The sequence below is a fragment of the Festucalex cinctus genome, chromosome 1 (genome assembly GCF_051991245.1).
Source record: "Festucalex cinctus isolate MCC-2025b chromosome 1, RoL_Fcin_1.0, whole genome shotgun sequence".
In the NCBI taxonomy this organism is placed as follows: Eukaryota; Metazoa; Chordata; class Actinopteri; order Syngnathiformes; family Syngnathidae; genus Festucalex; species Festucalex cinctus.
The window spans coordinates 45531534-45551941 of NC_135411.1; the positions used below are offsets into that span (position 1 = coordinate 45531534).

The following is a 20408-nucleotide window of genomic DNA, read 5'->3' on the forward strand; positions in this document are numbered from 1 at the left end:
AACACTCACATACGGAACAAATAGGGCACAAACTCCTCAGTACCCCGCCTATGCAACTGTGTAAGTAGTGAAATGCAATATCACTATCAAAAAAAAAAGGTAATATATATCCTAGATCAGGGGTCTCCAAGTTCGGTCCTCGAGAGCCGCTATCCAGCCTGTTTTCCATGTTTCTCTCCACTAACACACCTGATTCATGATCAGGCTTCTGCAAAGCTTGCTGATTAGCTGATCATTAGATTCAGCTGTGCTGAAGGACGGAGACATGGGAAACCGGCTGGATAGGGGCTCCTGAGGACTGAACTTGGAGACCCCTGTCCAAGATGATCTAGAGATGATGCTGGTAAGTTTTCGCACTGTCACTTGTAAACGGTTATTATGAGAGAACTACCTTACTACCTAATAGTGTTTTAACTTATTGTCCAGGAACATAATACATTTGGAAACTAATAAACTAATATATGGGTATGTATATGTATATAAACATTTTTATCTTTGTGACTTCTTTTTCATCCATGCTCATGTCCTTTGCAATATTTCTGCTCAGACTTAGAAAAGCTTTACTCTGCTTCGTTGTGTCGTATTCTGACAAGCCGTAGTAATTTGTTCGAAAAATACCTATGCAGTTCCAGTGAGACTTGTATACTTATATGCATGTTAAATAAGATGGCTGTCGACACTGTCAAGTCTGTCCATGCTCTTACACACATCTCTCATACTAGTCCAACTGAGCGCTTGTAGAAATTGGGACAGGTTAAAATAAGATGGCTGTCTGGCCTGTCACAGGTTACATCTGAAGTCCACATACAGACTTAGCTTCAAGTGTGAGGATTGGCAGTCTGAGTGTCATTCACACTCTTATACCCAAGTACACACTCACATACTTACCTTGGTAAAGGAGGCAGACACACACCTTGAGGGAGTCATGGCGACAGGACATGGTTTAAGTGACAGAGGCACAGGCTGTTTCAAACAAACACTGAGGAGACCACTCTCGGTGATGGAAACACATGCGTGTGCACGCACAGCAAGCTTTGCGACTAAGTGGAGCTGAATGCACCTGTGAGGATATGTCTGGTTGTTTATCACTGGGTTTATTGATGTGCCACCGTGCACGCACACACACGTGCCCTCTTGCCAAAATTGGTCTCTGTCATCATCAGGTCACCAACAATAGGCTAACAGTTGTCTTATTCTCAACAATCTTCTGTGACCATTCCAACATTTTATCTTGTTCTCAAATACTGTTTTCCATACAGTACTCCAATTTTCTATCACTATAGTCAGTGAACATCGATAGATAACTTTAAACTACTTGCTATATTGCTTGTGGTTGTGTTTTGGTGCAATTTATTAATTCTTAATGTATCTCTTCATTTGATTTTTCCTCCTTTTTTTTTTTTTTTACCCTAAAAGCCACCGGTTTTGCTACATGTAGCATCAAAGAGAGTGGAGACAGCGACGCAGACCTTGACGTAGATGGAGACGACACCTTAGAGTATGGTAAAGCGCAGTACACTGAGGCTGATATCATCCCATGCTCTGGAGCTGGAGAGGACCAAGGAGAAGCCAGAGAGCGGGAGGCACTACGGGGAGCTGTGCTCAAGTATGAATCAAGACCAAACACACACACACACACACACACACACCAAAAAAACAAAATAAACTTGGACAGAATAGACTTATGTTGTGCATTAGGCTGTGACTCTGTCTGTTTTAGCTGTCAATTTTGTTCTAATAAGCTAAGCTTGAAATAAAATGTCACTCGGTTAGCAGGTTAAGTTATATCGATAACCATACAAACCTTTGGTGAGGCTATTCCCAGTAGCAGGACTTGACAGTTTGATTCTGATTAAAATTCCTGAGGGTAGTGTTAACCTTATGATCATTTTTATCAGAGTTTAACAATACTATGTTCATTCAATTTTACCTTTATTTCAATAGGTGGTTAATTGTGTAGGCTGTTGAAACTACATTTAGATGTAAATTAGTTGAATAAATATAACATGGCAAAAAATTATGTTCAGTTAAAAAAAAAATAATGTTTTTCAGTGGAGGCATACCTTCGAACAGAATAACGCCTGAGTTCTCCAAATGGGCGAGTGATGGTAAGAAGACAAATGTGAAATTGCACGAATTATTACATTAGTAGAAAACAGCCTTTTGACACTGGTCTAATTTTGATTTAGGAAATGAATACCATCTATGGCTTTTTGTGTGTTGACAGAGATGCCTTCAACGAGCAATGGTGAGAGCTGCAAAATGGACCCAAGCACTCCCTCATCATCCACACCTTCTACCGCCTGCGTCCCACGCACCTGTAAAAACAGTGAGATTGAAAAGTATGCTTTTGGTCTTCTTTCTTTTATTGTCTTTTGATGTTGTAAATCTATACATTTTGCATTGTACAAAGAGCTTACTTAACCACACTTCCCTAGTCCTCAAATAGGGGTTGTTAAGAGTATGTATGACTGCCAGTTGAGCTTAAAGGGATTACACCACGTAGGGCTGCTCGATTATGGGGAAAAAATAATAATCACGATTATTGTGGTAATAATTGAAATCACGATTATTCAAAACGATTATTTATGTTTTTGGTCAAAGCAAGAAAATGTTTAAACATTTGAAATTATTAAGACAAATAAAAAAATATATATCTAAGCTCATTTTGGACCAAACAGACTTTATAATAATAAATTATTATTTATGTTACAAGACAAATCTCTTCCCATAGATTTTATTCAATGGAACTAAAGTGACGTCAGACCCACAATAGCAATTTTTTTTTGGCTAAATAAATAGCACATTTGCGTAAGCCTGGTGTCTTCTCCGGGTGCTCCGGTCTCCTCCCACATTCCAAAGACATGCATGGCAGGTTAATTGGGCGCTCCAAATTGTCCCTAGGTGTGCTTGTGAGTGTGGATGGTTGTTTGTCTCTGTGTGCCCTGCGATTGGCTGGCAACCAGTCCAGGGTGTCCCCTGCCTACTGCCCAGAGCCAGCTGAGATAGGCGCCAGCACCCCCCGCGACCCTTGTGAGGAATAAGCGGTCAAGAAAATGGATGGATGGACGTAAGCCAGGTTTGTTAATAAGTGAAAGGAATGGCAAATTAGTCAGGCTGTCAGCATCAAAGTGTGCACAGTCTATCAATCCTTTTTCTGAACCGCTAATCTTCACATAGGGTGGCCACTTCCATAAGGTCAAAAAGGACATGTTTTAAAAAATTAAGTGTTCCTTCGCTATAACGCGGTTCACTTTTCATGGCTTTGCTGTTTTGCAGATTTTTTATTTATTTTTTTTAAACATATCTTTTAAACATACCTATTTTATAAGCATTTATGAAAGTTTGAACAATTAGAATGTTTTTAAACAAGAGAGAGTTTGAGAAAAAGTAAATGCCTCGAGAAAAGTGTATAAACTGTGGTGCGGGATTTTAGAGCCTTAGAACATGTATAATAAATTTAAAACATAAAGCTAACATCTTCACAAATTTTGGGTAACACTGTTTATCAGACTCGAGGTGTATTTTCATCAACAATAATGTTTTGCTCTCTCTGTCCACTTTCACACCACAGTCTACACTTCTGTAGGATTGGTGATGCTTCACAAGTTGTGCCGATCATTGTTTCATTTTGACATATGGAATAGTCTTAAAAAATAACCTTCAATAAGGTTTGTGATTTTATAGAACACAAGAAAATATAAATGTGTATGTGTAACACTACATACATTGGCCAGCACTTGTGTACACTGCATCAGCGAGCGTTTTTTGATTGTCTAGCTGTCATTTATCAAATCTACTCTGTAGTTACTCACTTCTAGGACTTGCTGGCGAGCTTTTCCTCTCCCCCTGCTAATAGCACTGGAGTTGCTATTGTACACCGGCCAATCCTGTTGTTGTGTTCTTCACTTCTGCCATGCATGACACGCGCAGCGAGCAGTGTTTTTTTGTTTTTTTTGTTTTTTGCCTGTTTCAGACCTTAACGAGCCACTAAATTGTTTGATTGGCGGTAATGTACGAAGACGACTCTCCCTCCAAAAGCGAATGCTCGGCGCACTATATTGGGGGGGGGGGGGGGTCTGGCTGGTCGTTGTCCGCTGTCAATAAAGACTCGGTTCCCTTCGTCCACATTGACGAGCCATTCAAATGACTCCATTTGTTCATCATTAATAAACTCAAACGCGGCTGAAAAGGCGGCCAAACCAGCGTCCGGATTATGGTTGCGCATGACGGCTAACACTGCTGTTAGCTCGCTGTCAGCTAGCAGTCACGGCTAAACGTTGGCAACAGGCGCCCTACAATACAACATCAGCATAATTATGTCTTTAGCCTCTTACCTGGAGTTTGAACGTAACTTCAGGACTAAGTTGTGTTACTGACGTCTGGCCCAACGGTTTGGTGCATTGATATTGCCATTGTTCACAAACTCCGAATAGAGGCGCACATCTACAGCCCCGATGATACGCTTCCGGTAACAACTTCAAAAATAAAAGTGATACAATGCATTGATCTACATATACTACTTGGTAAAGTAAGGTTTATTTGGCGAAACGTGGAATGGACCCCAGCGACATGCACACGGCCAGGAGCGTGCGCGACTTTTCGGGCACGTGCAAACCTCCAAGTTAATCGAACAAACGTAAACACGGAGCACGACGCCTTTTTCATAGGCTTAATAATGTCTACAGAGGTAAGAAACGTATTAATCGTCAAGCTACTTTGTATGTGAAAGTCATTTTGAGTGACAAAAGCTCACGTACTTACAACCTTCCAAACGTAAATAGTGCATCCCATGAATCCCATGACATTGAGGATAGAAGTGCGTTGCTAATATGCCCAAGTGCGGAGACATTAGTAAGTGACCGTGTGGTAGTTTTATTCTGCACTGCTAATCATAAATAGACACTATCGTATTTTCATTACAAAGTCTTACCTTTTTAGCAAAAAGTCAGCAAACTGTGGGTCCCGTTTCATCCCCAGGATAGCTTTTAGCTCTCTCCACCTGACGAACGCCGCTCCTATATTTATCCGCGTCCTCCCGTGACGCTGGTCTGAAAGTTTTTTACTTCCCTTCATCTTCCGTGGAGTCTCCATAAGGGATTGAGACGTATCGGGTGCAGGTCTCTTTAAATCCAGTTTGAATTAGCTGTCCTGTCCGTGAAGTTGCGTGAACAATCGCGAGAGCTAACAGGGACAATACAGTGCACGCTCATGACGTAATGCTCAGAGTCACAGTTAAAGCTTCCGGCCCGATTTTTTCCTTTTACAGAAAAATAGGGGCAACAATCATTGTGCCACAGTAATGCCTCCTGTCCATTATACAATTCTTAAAACATGTCCGGGTGAAAAATATGGTTATTTTAACACTCAAATTTGAGTCTAATCTTGCAACGTGCACCTTTAAGTATGAGTAATATATGGCATCAATTAATTATTCGTAGACATACACCAGTGGAATGAAAGAATCATTGACTATGTTTACATGCAGTCAATATTTGGGTTAAGGTCAAAATTCCGGTTTCTGAAACACTCGGGATAACCAAACATGAGCGGACAAAGTTATTCCCGTAAACATGGTCGTTGTGCTCAATTGGACAACCCTGTTCGCAAGTGCGACGCATGGAGAATGCCATTGCACAAATGGACGTCATTTCCGCTTTTAACGTTCTATGGTCAATCAAAGACATTACATTCATATCACTCACCACGTTAAATAGAGTAGTCGGCTTCCTCCTCGTCCTAAAGTGTGGTTCTTTGATGTGTCATGTCTATTTTTTATTTTTTTTTATTTTTACCTCTGCTTGAGTGTTTACGGTGGCTTGCGCTCCGGAAGCACTGATTTACAGTGCTCAGCAAGTGCACCCCAACAGGTTTTAGTTTTCTTCCAGAATTAACATTTTCCATGGAATACTGTATTGCAAAATACTCCCACAAATGTGGGCCATTGATTGCAAACAAGTTAATTAGTACCCACAAAAAAAGTATGTTTTTAATAAAAATTTATTACAGAAGGTTTTGCACAACTAAGTAGACGCCGAGAAAAAGACTGAAAATGTGTTCATTCCAGGCCTAGCAGACATGTTGTTATCCGTAACAGTCATGGAGGTATTGAAAATACTAGATGTAATCATTTTTGTTGTGGGTTGCATTAATTTTTTGCATTAGTTAATTTGATTAAACTGACTGAAGATTCTGTAATCTTTGCATTCTATTATCAACCTTACAATGTTGAGTTAAGCCCTGCTCAATTGACGTATTCCGATTGCCTTTATATGAACAAGAATTAGGGTTATGAAAGGCTTAACACGGGGGTCTTATTCCGTTTTTTTGTTTTTTTTAAAAAGCACATATTTGTTTTTGTGCGTAGTTATATGGCCTTTCAAAACCTGAATATCACCTCTTTTCAGGTTTCATAAGGGTTATTGACTGCATGTAAATTAACATCTGGTTTTGTCAATTGCGCCTCTTCAGCTTTCTCTGTTACAAGAGATGACTCCATTTCAAGACGAAATTTGATATTATAACATGTATAATTTGGGCTAAAATGTGGCAATATATTACAACATGATGCGCAATGTTGTAAGTAGCTAAAGTAGAACATGCTTTAATCTCAGTATCAGTTTAAAGCAGTTAAAGTAGGTGATGACTTATTGCATTCAGATGGCTGGCTTCCAACCATTCTCTGCCTCACTAGTTTTTACAAATGCATGTTTTTCTGGGGCTCTTGCGTCCTTCCACCCCTAAATGAAAATGAGATTTGTCTCCTTTGATTACAATGATACGTGTGTGTGTGGCTTTTCACATGGCATGTCTCTCTCGCTCTCGCTCTCTCGCTCTCGCTCTCGCTCTCTCTGTCTCTTTCTCTGTCTCTGTCTCTCTCTCTCTCTCTGTCTCTCCGATACCAGATGATCTGTTTGCCTCCCGCGGGCATCCGCGTTCCCCTGCTCATTCCTCAGCAAGATAAATGTGCTCTCATGACCACACATGTATACACAGACACATGTACAGAGTCCCTTAGATGCCCTTTGCCCTCAAAGATAAATGGCCCTTCTAATGCCACCAGTGTGATTGCTGCCAAATTTGGGGCTTCAGCTGAACAATGCAGAAAGATTTCCATGTGGCTTCTGCAAATAATTGAATCTGTCCCCAATTTCCAAATGATAAATTTCCACACCCCGCACCCTCCACTTCCTGACTGGTGGACGTCCCATTGTTTCTCTGTTGGTCTTGTCTTTCGATGTTAAGCATTTATATATTTCCTTTTCCGCACCCCTTTCCATACACATTTCAAGTCCTCTCCCTTTTTTTTTTTTTTTCTTTTTTTTTTTTTTTGGTAAGACAACTCATTGATGTACTTTTACTTGCTGTTTGAGACCTGCATAAAGAGAGGGAAAAATCAAAATCAATAGTGACTTAGACATGCCATCAGGGTATGTCAGTGTAGTTCAGGTCGCTTGTTAGCTGGCTGCAGCAGTGACCAGTTCTCTGGTGGTAATAGTGATGTTTTCATAGAGCATACTGTACATATTGGATATATAGTATGTCCCTTAGCATGTTTTTGAATGTTTGCTCAAGAGTTTATGATCTAATTTTTAAGAGAAGGGAGGCTGAAATAAAGTAAAACAGTAGAGTGACTGGCCGAAAGGTCTTCAAACAATCAAATGGAGCCTAAATATACAACACAGTACACTAAATAGTAACAGTAATTCCAATTTGAAACCATAATACTAAATTACAATCCATGTCAATCCTACTGAAAACCTAGTGCAAATTATGAATAATATTAAATGAGATGGCATTTAAGAACAAAAACTTGACTTGGTCATTGTCCAACTTGGCGAAAGTGATTTAAAAAATAAAAATAAAAAAAAATAAAAAATAACTCTTGCTCAATTTTGTCTGTTTCCTGGCGTAATACAAGAAATGATAAATGAACATTGAACATTACAAATGTTTTGTTGACGACTAACATTTAAAAGAATTTAATGGCTCGCTTAAAAGAAAGCCAAATCCTTGTTCTGTAGACAGACTTATCTGGCTCACTGTGACCACTTATGCTTTATAAGTTAGAAGGCAAATCAAGGCTAATGGGCCAAATGGTCTTTTACAAGCTCAGAACAAATAAGAGTAAAGAAGTTTATAAGGCATGGGTTTGTGAGTCAGGCTTTTGCGTCTTAAGTGAGTTTTTGTAAGCAGTGGATGTTAGTTTTGCTTTGAAAATGAGCTACAGCAAACATTTAAGAAAAATATCTCATGATGTGATATGCTGAAAGATAACAAGGCATTCAAGCTTTACAACAAAGGGACCGTTGGTAACCATGAGTAGACGAGAAAGGGATGTTGATGAAGTTTTAAATTTGTTTTGCGATTACAACAGGATTCTTTTCTTTTCTTTTTTTTCTTTTTTTTTTTTTAAAGAGCTCAGAATTGTTCGTCTTATCATCATTGCTCTTTTTTTTTGTGTGTGTATGTGTGCGTGCGTTTGCGTGTTTGCGTGCGTGCGTGCGCGTGCGTGTGCGTGCAAATACATATAAATTTATACTCATTAATTCACCTAAAACCTTATAAATATCCCATTACCCTTCACCTTAACCAGGTACTTCAGAGTCTTGCCAGAGTCTTGAGGTTCAAATGGTCAGGAGACCAGAGAAAAGGTCAGAAAAAAATAAAGAGAAAAGAAAGATAAATCAAAGTGAAATCCAGCACCGACCAAACACTTCCTGCCTTCCCCATGGTTACAAAATCAAAGTCTTACGCCAACCCCGGACACCAGCACCCACTGATTCAAGGGGCTGTGGGAGGGAGAGGCAAATTCTGTTTGAGTTTCAGTAGATGCTGGTGCGATGGATCTGGCATGCATAAGGACCACCACCAAAGAAAGAAGCCGTCAACCGCGGTCCAGCAAAGCGAGCACCGCCCAGCCGTCCCCCCACCGGAATCCCCAGGCCGCGGCAGCACCAAGGCCACCCCCAAGCCACCCGAGCGGACACCGACCCAGACACCCGGAACACCCCCGCCCCATCCCCGGCCCACACCCCCGAGCCCAAGGCCGCAGAACCAGGCCCGGTGGGTCCCCACAGCGCCCCACCGGTCCCCAACCCCCATCCCCCCACGACCCCCCCGCACCCCACCCAAACCCGCCACCCGCCACGACCCAGGCCCCGCCACCCTCGGCCCCCAAACCCCCAAACACACCCCAACCCCCAACCCACCCATACCTCAACCCCCCCTCCACCCCCGCCAACCCCCCCGCGAACCCCGCCCCCCGCGAGCCCCCCCCCCGGAAACCGGCACCGGGCAGCAGCGCAGAGAGGGAAGACGTACCCACCCCACCTCCAGCCGTGCGAACAGGATTCTTTTCTAATGATGGATGTTTCTCTATAAATTGGTTATTTTAATGCTCTCAGTTTAAAACATATTGTAGTGTTGGTTAACAGCTTTATTTAATAATCATTCTGTTGAGAATAAGCGGTTTGGAAAATTATGGATTGGTTCATAGATGGATTCAGAACTAGCTGCATTATGATGAACAGAAGGATCTGTTGTTGTTTTTTTTGTTTTTTTTTCTCCCACTTCAACGTATATAGGCGTAAGTTGAATGTTGAAAGTTGGTTTATGTCTTGTTAACATTTTTTTCCTCTTCTTTTCTTTACTCTTCTCAGAGTAACAGAGGATGAGTCCACAGCTACCACTATGGAGGCTCTGAAGGCTCGAATCAGAGAGCTGGAAAAGCAGATACTGAGAGGAGACCGATACAAGTGTTTAATCTGTATGGTGAGTATAGATGGAAATTGCTTGTGAATGGTGCCATACGGCTTTTTGTTTGATGGTGCATCATTTAATTAATTGGTGTGTACTTGGGTAGGACTGGGCGATATAAACAGTGTATTCAATATAAAATATAACTTTTGACGAAGTGTAGCGCATGACGATCGACCGGTTAATCCTCAAATATGAGAAAGAAGACAAACGTTTGGCTTCCTACCAAACAGCAGACCTCAATAGGGCTGTTCACAATTATTACCAAACTACTATTTTTAGAACAACGCACTGCGCGTGGCCAGTTAGTTTTGGACAAGAAACGGAGCAGTGCACAGGCAGGCGACTGCGACGAGTGTATTCGTAAGAGCCAAAACTGACTCGCTATTACACCATAAATATCCTTAACAGACATATTATGGTTACAACAAACCTCTGCTGATTTGGTGTCTGCCGCTATTTGACTGGCGATGTTGTGACCGGGATAAAATGAAGGGAGTTTCCAGGAGGAATCCAGAGCAATGTCTACGCTGGCTTCAAGCACGTAAACCGCCGGGATTTATGTAAAAAATGTCACCGAAGACACCTATATGTGCTCTTTACATTTCGTCGGTGGAAATGGGTCAGCAGCTGAAAATCCAGACCCAGTCTGAGCGAGTGTAGGTGTGTTTATCGTCTGCTTTCTCAGCATTAGCCTTGCTAGCTGCCTGCTACACGACATACTAGTTACTATACATCATGGTGAATTGTGAATACTGTACAGCAAAAAGACCTCAAGTTTACCTACGAAAGCCACTGATGCTTCAATGTTAAAATTGATATAAAGTATCAGCGCTGTCACCCTGTGCATACAACATGCTCGTTGATCAGCGATGTGAGCGGCCACTGTGTCACCACGCCCCTTGAACAAAAGTAACTTAGACAGAAGTAACATCCTAAAATCTTCAAATGAAAATCGTGACTTTAATGTGTTTCGTTTTCATGAAAATTAGCGAACAACAGAGATTAGCAGCTCTCGAGACCGCACCGGAGTGCCAGCAATGATCATACAATAAATCTTACCTTTCTCCTAAAACTGCTTTCTTTCCGCCCATTTTGAGGATCACCGCATGAGAACCCCCATTTAAGCTGTTCCAAAGCGTTTGTTGATTGAACCTTGTTGAAATTTCACGCCTGGGACGTCGTTCTCTTCCAAAATGATGTGTTATCCAAAGTAAATTTATTATTATTATTTTTTTAAATCTGTTTAGCTTCTATAATAAATCTATTTTTATAAAGGACTATGTCAACCAGCAAGCAAATTATAAGAAAGAAGAATAAAGAAAAAAAAAACTTAATTATTAAACCGTTACCGTGAAGGGCTGCAGCTTATACCGTGATATGAATTTTCGACCATATCGCCCAGCCCTATACTTGGGTGTCGTACAGTGAATAAGAAATGAAATGGAAGAACTAGCAATTTGTTAGTTCCTCTTACCCTCTTTTGTGACCCGGAACTGACAAATTAAGGTTTTAAGGGTGGAGTTTCTCAATGATTGAGCAGTTTGGAATATGAAGTAACAAAACACAACTATGAACGATTCTCATTCATATTTTTCACTCTGTGTGCATATATCTCATTTTGTGCTAATTGTTTTTCGATTCTATGGCTGCTTTGATGTTGTGGTGTTGTGTGTTGTCATGGCTGCATGGCTTTGCAAGTCGCCTTAGTGTCTGCAGTCAGAAAAGCACTTTGGGTAGCAAGCAACATGAAATGAAAATGAAAAAAAATGAAAGTCTGTCGAAATGCAAAGTCTGGTTGGAAAGGCCACTTGAATACAATGCAGCAGCAGTTTTCTCCATTGGATGTGAGATTCTGGAAAAATTGAGCTTTTTGTGGAAATGTTTTTAGATTATTTTGCCGATTGAAAATGTCTGGTCAGAAAACCACCTTCAAATTAAAGTGAAAGTATAACTTCATAATTTCACAACATATCTCTACAAAACTTCACACATGCGGAATTCAATTTTTAATTTATTTCTTATGATGATCCTAGTTAGCATATATTAACAAAAAATAAGTTTGATTTTTCTAAGGGGGTGGACAGTATTTTTTTTTTTTTTTTTTCAAAGGGAAAATAATTTTTCACATTTTGACATAGTGTCTTAGCTCATAATGTAATTTAAAAAAAAAAAGTTGAACATTTTAATTCACAATTTTTTTTTTTACATAGTCCTTAGCCCATAATGTAATTTAAAAAAAAAGTAGAACATTTTAATTCACAATTTGTATCTTTTTTAATCCCAAATTGTTCTGATTGATTGTTCTGAATTAAAAAAAAAAAAAATTTAAAAAAAAAAATCATCAGTTTTCCCTGCGCTCCATCCATGTGATTCCCGGGAGGTGGGGAGCGCGGCAGCCCCGGTGGGTGCCTGATAACGTAATAGAACAGATCAGGGAAGAGAATCGCATTCATGTGTGAGCCTGTCGAACTGAAGCATACGTACATATTAAGTAAATGGTAAATGGACTGCTTTTTATATAGCGCTTTTAACTGCACCATATGGTGCCCAAAGAGCTTTACAATTGAAACCTCAACTTCACCCATTCACACACACTCATGCACCAGTGGTTGCTGCCACTGAGCCATGCCGGCCTGAGTCATGATGGTCAATGCGTTGTACAATTCACATTTAAAAACTGTTGATTATATCAAAACAAGTGGCTGTTCATTATAAATTAAAATGTACTAAGTAATAGGGCTGTGCAATATATCGATATTGTGATATTGGCCCATGCAATATGCATATTGCAAAGACATGCAATAAGTTTCATATGGAATTGTTTGCTATTATCTGAATTTGGCTAGTCAGACATACTTAAATGTGCATCACCATCCAATAGTTCAACATTATCAAGGGTAATTATAATTACGGTAGTTAGTTACGGTAGTTAAGAATACATTGCGCTTGCTTATTTTTCCACATTTTTTTTTTATTCTTTCTTTTTGAAAATAAAAATGTTATTTCTTTAGGTACATGTTAAATCTCTCAATAATATTGATATCGCAAATGTGGTTTATCCGAATACACTATTATTCTGTCAAATTTTTGGTAGGATGCTTGAATAGTGAAATATACTATACATGCCTGCAGCCTGCATTCCACCCCCCAATTTAAGAATCTATTTGAACACATGGAACCACACTGCCTCTAAGTGGCAAAAATCGTGTACAACATGAAAAGCACCCCCAATAAAGGCACACACACAAACAAGTAAGGGCAATACAGTATAAAATAAATGCATCAAATCAATTTGGGGAAATCATTTTGTATCGATTGTAATCATAGTAAATGAGAATCTTCAATTCTCATGTGATTTTCTTTTCTTTTTTTTTTTTGGAGGGGGTGGTGGGGGCTTACTATGTAACAATTAGTGATTAGACCTACGATTATTTAAAAAAAAAAAAAAAAAAAAAAAAGGTATATTGATGTGATGAATTTTTTTTGCATTATTGAAATCAACAGTTTTTTTTAAATGAAAGAGTTTAGTTCACCAAAAGTTGGCACTAAATATTACACACTGTTCCTTTCAAAAAAGTGCTGCTCAAGATTAGTAAATTGCTGTTCAAATGAAGTCAATGAAAAAGTCAAGAAAAAAGTTCATTTGAGTCTTGTTGCAGTATATTACCATATAGCGTGCAGTTGAAACTCTCCCGCATGTAATCACTGAATTACTGATGTCAGCATCAATACGTACCGAATTGGATGATTCCAATCTTTATGAGGTTGATGAAATTGCGCTGTCAGGCAAAAAGAGGCCTGATGTTTGTAGTCAGCATTGATTAGCCTCACAGATCAATATTAAATGCTACATGCTCATCTGTGGCAGTGTCATATACGTATTGTCAATTCTTATGTTCAGTGGATGCTGAACATCATCTGACCACAACCCACTATTATTATTATTATTATTATTATTATTATTATTTTAATAGTGCTTGTGTACCCCTATTTGTGTCTTGTACACCTTTTGTCATCTTTCACGTGTCGGGACTGTGCAGAGGCAGCATCATGTCTGTGCGTGTGTGCGTACATGGGTAATTACAGACGCCTGCACTTCCTGAAGGTCGCTGGGTGCCCCAGATGATAATTGATCACTCACTGTGCTGTGGACACATTCGTATCTGTCACTGTCTTTCATTATGAACATGGATTTTGTTACGCATAAATACAGAAATGCAGTGGATATAAAAAGTCTGTTCAAAGGACAGGTATATGATAAGTATTTATTTAAAAAAAAATGAGACCATGATGACTCATTTCAGAATTTGCAATCAATGTGACAGCTCAATTGAGGTGGGAAATAACCTCTTAGAGGGGAACTTGGGGAAATATAAATGAGCAAGTGATTTCACTTGTATGGAACTCTCAAAAGCAGAACCACACCATTTATGTATTACAGCTACTTTGGATAAAATGGGAGATTGGGAACATTGTGACGTTTCGCTTCAAACGTTTTCAAATGGAATTAAAAAGTTGTGAATTTAACTCTATTTCAGCTATAGGAAACCTTCTAAAACTGGATGTCATTCCAAAATTAGTAACAATGAAAAGAAAACTTGACATGATTTGTCTTGGTCTTTTTATTTTATATCACAAAACCACATTTACTGTATGTGAACAGAACACAAACGTGCACTGTAAAACAGGTCCATCATTGCCATCTGTTTTTACTCAGTTTATGAACTAAATTTTGGACAAATATTGGTCCAGGTCACAAACTATGCTTCAGTCTCTTACAGTCACGGCAACCATGTTGTAATTTTATCACATCATGAACAGCATTCACTCCATGCGTCACATGTATAACTTTTTTTTTTTTTTTCTCCCCTCCTTGCTCTCAAGTAGCCCTTAGTATGGCACCCAAGAAAAGTGGAAGTAATTGTGCTATTAGGAATCCCCTACAAATGTTGCGGTTCCGGTGGTGTCCAGTGAGCTCTCATTTGTTTTTATTTTATCTTTTGCGGAAGCACGGAAAGGACAGTTAGCACATCTGTCTCACAGTTCTAAAGCTGGGGGGTGTGAGTCAAGGCGCTTGCACGTTCCACCTGTGGGTGTGTGGGTTTTCTCGAGTGAGTTTCCATTCATTTTAATGGGCGGAAAAAAAAATCTTTAGTTCGAAACTAATTTTACCGAAGTTCCACTGTAGAACAAAATATTTCCACTTCAGCTAGGTAAGAGATTGGTCAAAGGAAGAATTTTTTGTTTGTTCGATGTCAAATGTAGGAGTCTATCCCCATCTATTTGATACTTTATGAAGAGTTCAAGTTTTATTGGGTTGTGTTCTTTCTGTAGTCTTTAAAACAGTAATTACTGTAGTAGCTAGCAGAGTAACAAAAAACAACAAATTAAGAAACTAACAAGTTAAAGGTTTTGTTTGAAGATTGTAATGATACTATTTAAAGGCCTTTGTCCTATCTTGACAGAATCTGCTTTGACTGTATGACAAAAAGATATGATCCATTAAATCTACATAGTTCGATACAGAAACGTAGAATTTAGTGAGTGATGCACTTTCTGTTCATTATACGTTTCATTTCTAGCAACATATAACACTTGATTTATCTCTGAAACCTTCAGTGGGGATAGAGGATGTGTGCGCTTTTAAATATTTGTTGTGTCCTCACTGGCTGGCTCTCAATGCTCTCATCTGTCTGAGACTTTGGTGTTTTGTATCCATAGTGCACTGTGCGTGTATGCGAGTGCAATCACGACAAGCCGCTACTATGCTGCTACCTTTCGCCCCCTTTCCTCCCCCATCCCTCCCTTCCGCAGAGGAAGCCCGCTATCCAGTCAGGTGTGGAAATCAAGAGACTAGGGGCATGGCCAGGGCCCCGCCCTTTGGCCAGTGAGGTCAGAGAGAGGCAGCCTAAGTCCCTCCCCCTTGGCTTGTACTACCTGTACAGGGGCCTTGTGATTGGTGGCTACGGCAGCAGCATAAAGAGGCTCCACCCACAGCCTCTACGGAGGGTAAGGCACTCCCGCCCTCTCTTGACCACCTCCTCCCTCATTTCTCCGTTCTTTTTGAGAGGAAGAACAAGCAAGCACCAATAAGATTGGACTCATTCATGGCTGTCTCCCTCATCTTCTCCCTGAGCCTGCTTCCTCTTCGTCTCTGCTTGTTGCCTGCCTGACATTGTCTGTGCGTGTGTGTGCATAAACGACATGCAGGTCGCTGCTCAAACACCTCCCCTCCATGCTGCCTTGCTCAGTGGTTCTGTGGCTGCCGGTACTGTCACGTCATGGTCAGTGGTGTGATGCACCTAATTGGTCAGGGTTGGTCTTTGTCGTGCAGTGCTGTTCTGTTTTTTTTGTTTACCGAGATGCCCGACATGACGGTGTCAACGAATGCAGAGTCAACCTTCTTGTCTCTGTGTTTGCAGGACTCCTACACGATGCCACTCACCTCCATACAGTGCTGGCATGTCCACTGTGAAGAATGCTGGCTCAGGACTCTGGTATGTACCACATGCGTGTACACGTCGTCAATTATTTCATTTTTGTCTCGCATCTTTCCATCCATATGTAAAAAAAACTAAAAAGATGAGTGAGTGACTGACTTCAATTTATGTATGTTTATGCTGTTTCAGCACACAGACAGACGATAGTGTGCTACTTGAGCCGCGACAAATCAAAACACATCCTCCGGGCAAATAATTTGAAAATGGCAGCACCGTGCAAAGTTGTCAAGCGGTCAGATATTAAGAAGAAAGGCCGCATGTTTCATGATTGAAACCAAAGACAGACGAAAAGATGTTGCGCCTTATTTAAACAGTTACATGCCGCTGAGTTGTAATGTCTGCTGTCACTTAACCGTTTTTGAAATCGAAAGCTATTACATCATAAGGGATCATCATTTCCTACACATTAGCATGTATGATGTTACTGGCTCTATCGGTGAACTTTTAATTTTTATATATTTTATTTATCAATCTATATCGGGGGTGGAACGGTTTTTGAAATCCATTTGGTTTGATAGTTTCAATTCAGTCTGTCTGCAGTCCATTCATTCTTTTGACGCATCTTTTATTTTTCACCCATCATGAGCAATAACCCATTATGACGCCGTCCAACGCACCAATAATTTCAGTGATTTGGACAATTAGTGATGTTGCCGGTTGCTAAGAAAAAAGGGTAAACACTACTCTGAGGAGAGGGTTGGGGGCTTTACTCCATTTCTATAGATAATGATGCAAGCTGTTCAACACCTAAAATATGTCGACAACAACATAATGACACACACTCAAAAACAATCCTTACCACTTAGGAAGTGCTCACTACAAAGCACTGTGGTCTTGGTTAGCCTCCATTCCAAACCGTCCGGTTCCACACTTGCACTGCTTTTACCATTTTCCTCGACGTTCAGGGTCTATGGGAAAAACATGGAATGATAACTTCGTTTTCATCATGTTATGGGTGGAACATCCAACCACATACCAATTTTCGGCATGATTTTCTGAGCGCTTTGTATACTAGTCACAAGCAAAAGCAATATCGAGTATACAGTATGCCTTGCAGATGACCAATCAAGCATTGCTTCTGATCATGGAAAAACGATTTCTGTGCATTCTTCTGCACTTTGCATGTGTTATAAATATGAATTGTGAAATGGTGGAGGACAGCAGTGGAGTTCCACCAATCTGCCTTACCTTTCTATTCTCCCCTGCTGCTTTACTGCAGATGGCACTTGAGTGCTGAGGGAAGGAACTTTTTTCCACCTGTCGAGCTGATAAACTGTAAAGACGTGTCGTGTGGTTATGCACTTGGACCATTGCCAACATCCAGCGTATTATCGGAGGCAGTTTATTTTAACACCTGAGACTCCTTTCTGCTGAAATCAATTGTTTGCTGTCCCATACACTCTCGTCAGTACAACTGACTGTGTGCGTCGCTGTGAATTGGTTTGCTATTTTAAGCCTCTGATTGCAATTTACTGGTTAAGTTGATGTCAAAGTATTATTTGATAAGCTCATCGAGAGCAGTGGTTCTCATATGGGGCTACGTGAAGGCACTCCAGGGGGTATGTGAAATTTTAACTCAACCTCTTATATGCCACCTGTCAATCATTTCAAAGCTATTTAAAATCAAGCTAGTGATTTCTTTTTGAGAACAGATCTTGATGTGACCCCAAAGCAGGTCGCTTTGTGGTGATAATTTTAACGTGCACAAATATTTATAAATAATTTATTCTTTCTCATTTTTTTTTTTTTAAAGTTATATCTCTTTATTTCCAAAAGGTTTGAGAGACCACTATACAAATGTAGAAGTTTGATAAATCAGACAGTAATTGCACAACACTATTTTAAGTATTTTCTGTTTTTTAATAAAGAATCCTTGACACTGGTTAGGGGGTACTTGGCTTAAAGAATATTTCACATGGGGTACATCCATGAAAATAAGGTTGAGAAACCACTGATCTAGAGTACAGTAGCAATCCTAGTTACTTTGTCAAAGTTGAAACTTATATTCCAACAAATGTGCTGAAGGTGAACTTTCATGTTCCTGTTGTCTGCAGGGGAACAAGAAGCTGTGCCCGCAGTGCAACACCATCACCTCACCCGGGGACCTGCGGCGTGTCTACTTGTAAAGAGCCCCATGAGTCGGCCACCACCGTGGATTTCATTTGCGTTGTCATTTTGTTTCCCCGCCCAGCAGTTCTGTGGACCAGGTTGTGGGCACCAAACCATCTTAAAAAAAACAAAAACAAAGGAAATGCTGGAAGTTGAGCTGGCATAAATGAACGAATGACATGAGCAGCGCTCACTGTCTGCCACCCTCACCCACCTTCCAATAATAACTTGAGGAGACTGGATGTTCCTCCACTTCATTGAGTCCTTGTAATATAATATTGGATGCCATCTCCTGATGGACATGTGACTCACCCGTATTAGCCCTGCTGAGAACTTTAAGCTCAACTGGAGCTGGACATGTTAACAAATTCTGAACCACCCGACCTCCAAGACGTTAACCGTTTGCCCTGCCTCTTTTTAAGCATCCTAGTGGACTCCACTCATGACTCGATGGAAAACTTTTTTTGTTGTTGTTGGTTTCCCTGATTGTATGCCAAGGAAAAAAAAAAAAAAAAAAACTGTCCATGACAAATGAGCGACCAATTATCAAGAATCTCCCAGTCATTACTGTGAGGTGGACTTTAGATGACCCCCTTCTCTTTTTTTTATTTCTTAATGACAACATAAACCCACCCACAATCAAGATGCAGTCCAAGCACATTATAAGTACCCTTGTGTATGTTTACAAAGTTAGAGTTTCAACAATATGGAGTACACACAGAACACAAATGCATACAGTTTCCTTAGCAGACACACAGCAGTATAAAAATATTTAAGTTATGTTTTTAGAGTTTGGGGGGGAAATGGCTGGACTTAAAGAAGCCTTCTGTATTTTCATGGTTTGAAGATGTTCATTGTACAGGTAAAAAAGTAAAACTACTCAAGTCTAGGTGGTCAACATTTAGGTGTACTTCTGCAGTAATACCTAATTGAGTGTAGTGCTAAAAAAAAAAAAAAAAAAGGGAAAAAAAAAAAAGAAGAACAAGACAAATGTTGAGCTTTTGTTTTTTTACGGATTGGAGAATTTCGTACTTTCCCAACACGTCATGCCAAGCAAGCAGGCCGATAGAACTGAGCTGCTGCTTTTTGCTCCAAATACTCTATTTTTTTTTTTTTTTTTTTTTTTCTTCCCCCCACTTGGGAATAACTACAGATCTTTACGTTTGAACTGAATGGTTCCCAACTCATTTTCCGTCATTATCATCCTGCTTTGCTGCAATTGTCAAAAAAAAAAAAAAAGAAAGGACAACCTGAGGGTCCCAGACTTTTCTAGCTCAATGAAGGGAAGTCTCTGGACAAGAGGAATGGCCCATGCTGAACTGGCAACAACAACCTGCAGCTTAACCCCGCCCATTATCCTCCGGCAGCAGCAGCCAAGGTGGTGGTGTGCTTTGTGTTTGTAAAACTATGTATTCCGTGCCGTCTGTATTGTTGTTAAAAATGCGAAAAAGAAAATAAAATGTTCTTAAGTAACACGAGTGGTCCTGTTCACAACCCCTGGGTCGTCAAATATGAAGAAAAAACACTGCTTTGCTATAACAAAACTGATCAATAAATCTGGGCCAAAGGGGAACAAGCTGACTTCCTCTAATGAGCTCATCCAGCTTTGTTTTGTTTTTCTTTCCTTCCCTTGGCTTTCCTGTTGATTCAAACCCGCCCCAAAGATGACAAATTGCACAAGATGAATTATGTCACAATTATTTTGTGTCTTGTATATTCTTGGAAATGGTACATCTTTCCCATTTGTAAATTACATTTGACATTAATTAAATGATTGTAAATCTCACTTTGCCGATTTGGTTCTTTTGTCTGTTTCCTTTTGCTTGATCATTAAAGTATGCTTCAGAGCTGGTATTACTCAATGTGGCACTAACTGGAGATGAGATTTTAGAGCAGGTTTTGTAATAGGATGCAAGGCACCTTTGCTGACAATTTCATATGTAAGGTAGGTAACAACTCACTGTGCTTTATATAAACAAAAATGACTTAAACTTGGTGTGCAAAAGAAATGGAACAGCATAGTTTTATAATCATACA

General features: G+C 40.0%; 1 protein-coding gene across 4 annotated transcripts in view; it reads left to right on the forward strand.

Moving 5' to 3' along the window:
- Positions 1-20157, forward strand: part of rnf220a (ring finger protein 220a) — a 192286-nt gene extending 172129 nt beyond the window's left edge. For 2 of the 4 annotated variants that reach the window (XM_077537434.1, XM_077537425.1), the window contains exons 9-15: positions 1417-1606; positions 2053-2108; positions 2228-2342; positions 9663-9774; positions 15577-15771; positions 16185-16259; positions 18317-20157. In XM_077537434.1, coding sequence (XP_077393560.1) covers positions 1417-1606; positions 2053-2108; positions 2228-2342; positions 9663-9774; positions 15577-15771; positions 16185-16259; positions 18317-18388 — 815 coding nt within the window. In that variant the 3' untranslated portion in view covers positions 18389-20157. The remainder of the gene's footprint in view (positions 1-1416; positions 1607-2052; positions 2109-2227; positions 2343-9662; positions 9775-15576; positions 15772-16184; positions 16260-18316) is intronic. The other 2 variants (XM_077537450.1, XM_077537442.1) reach the window with 1 other exon arrangement.
- Positions 20158-20408: the final 251 nt, after the last annotated feature.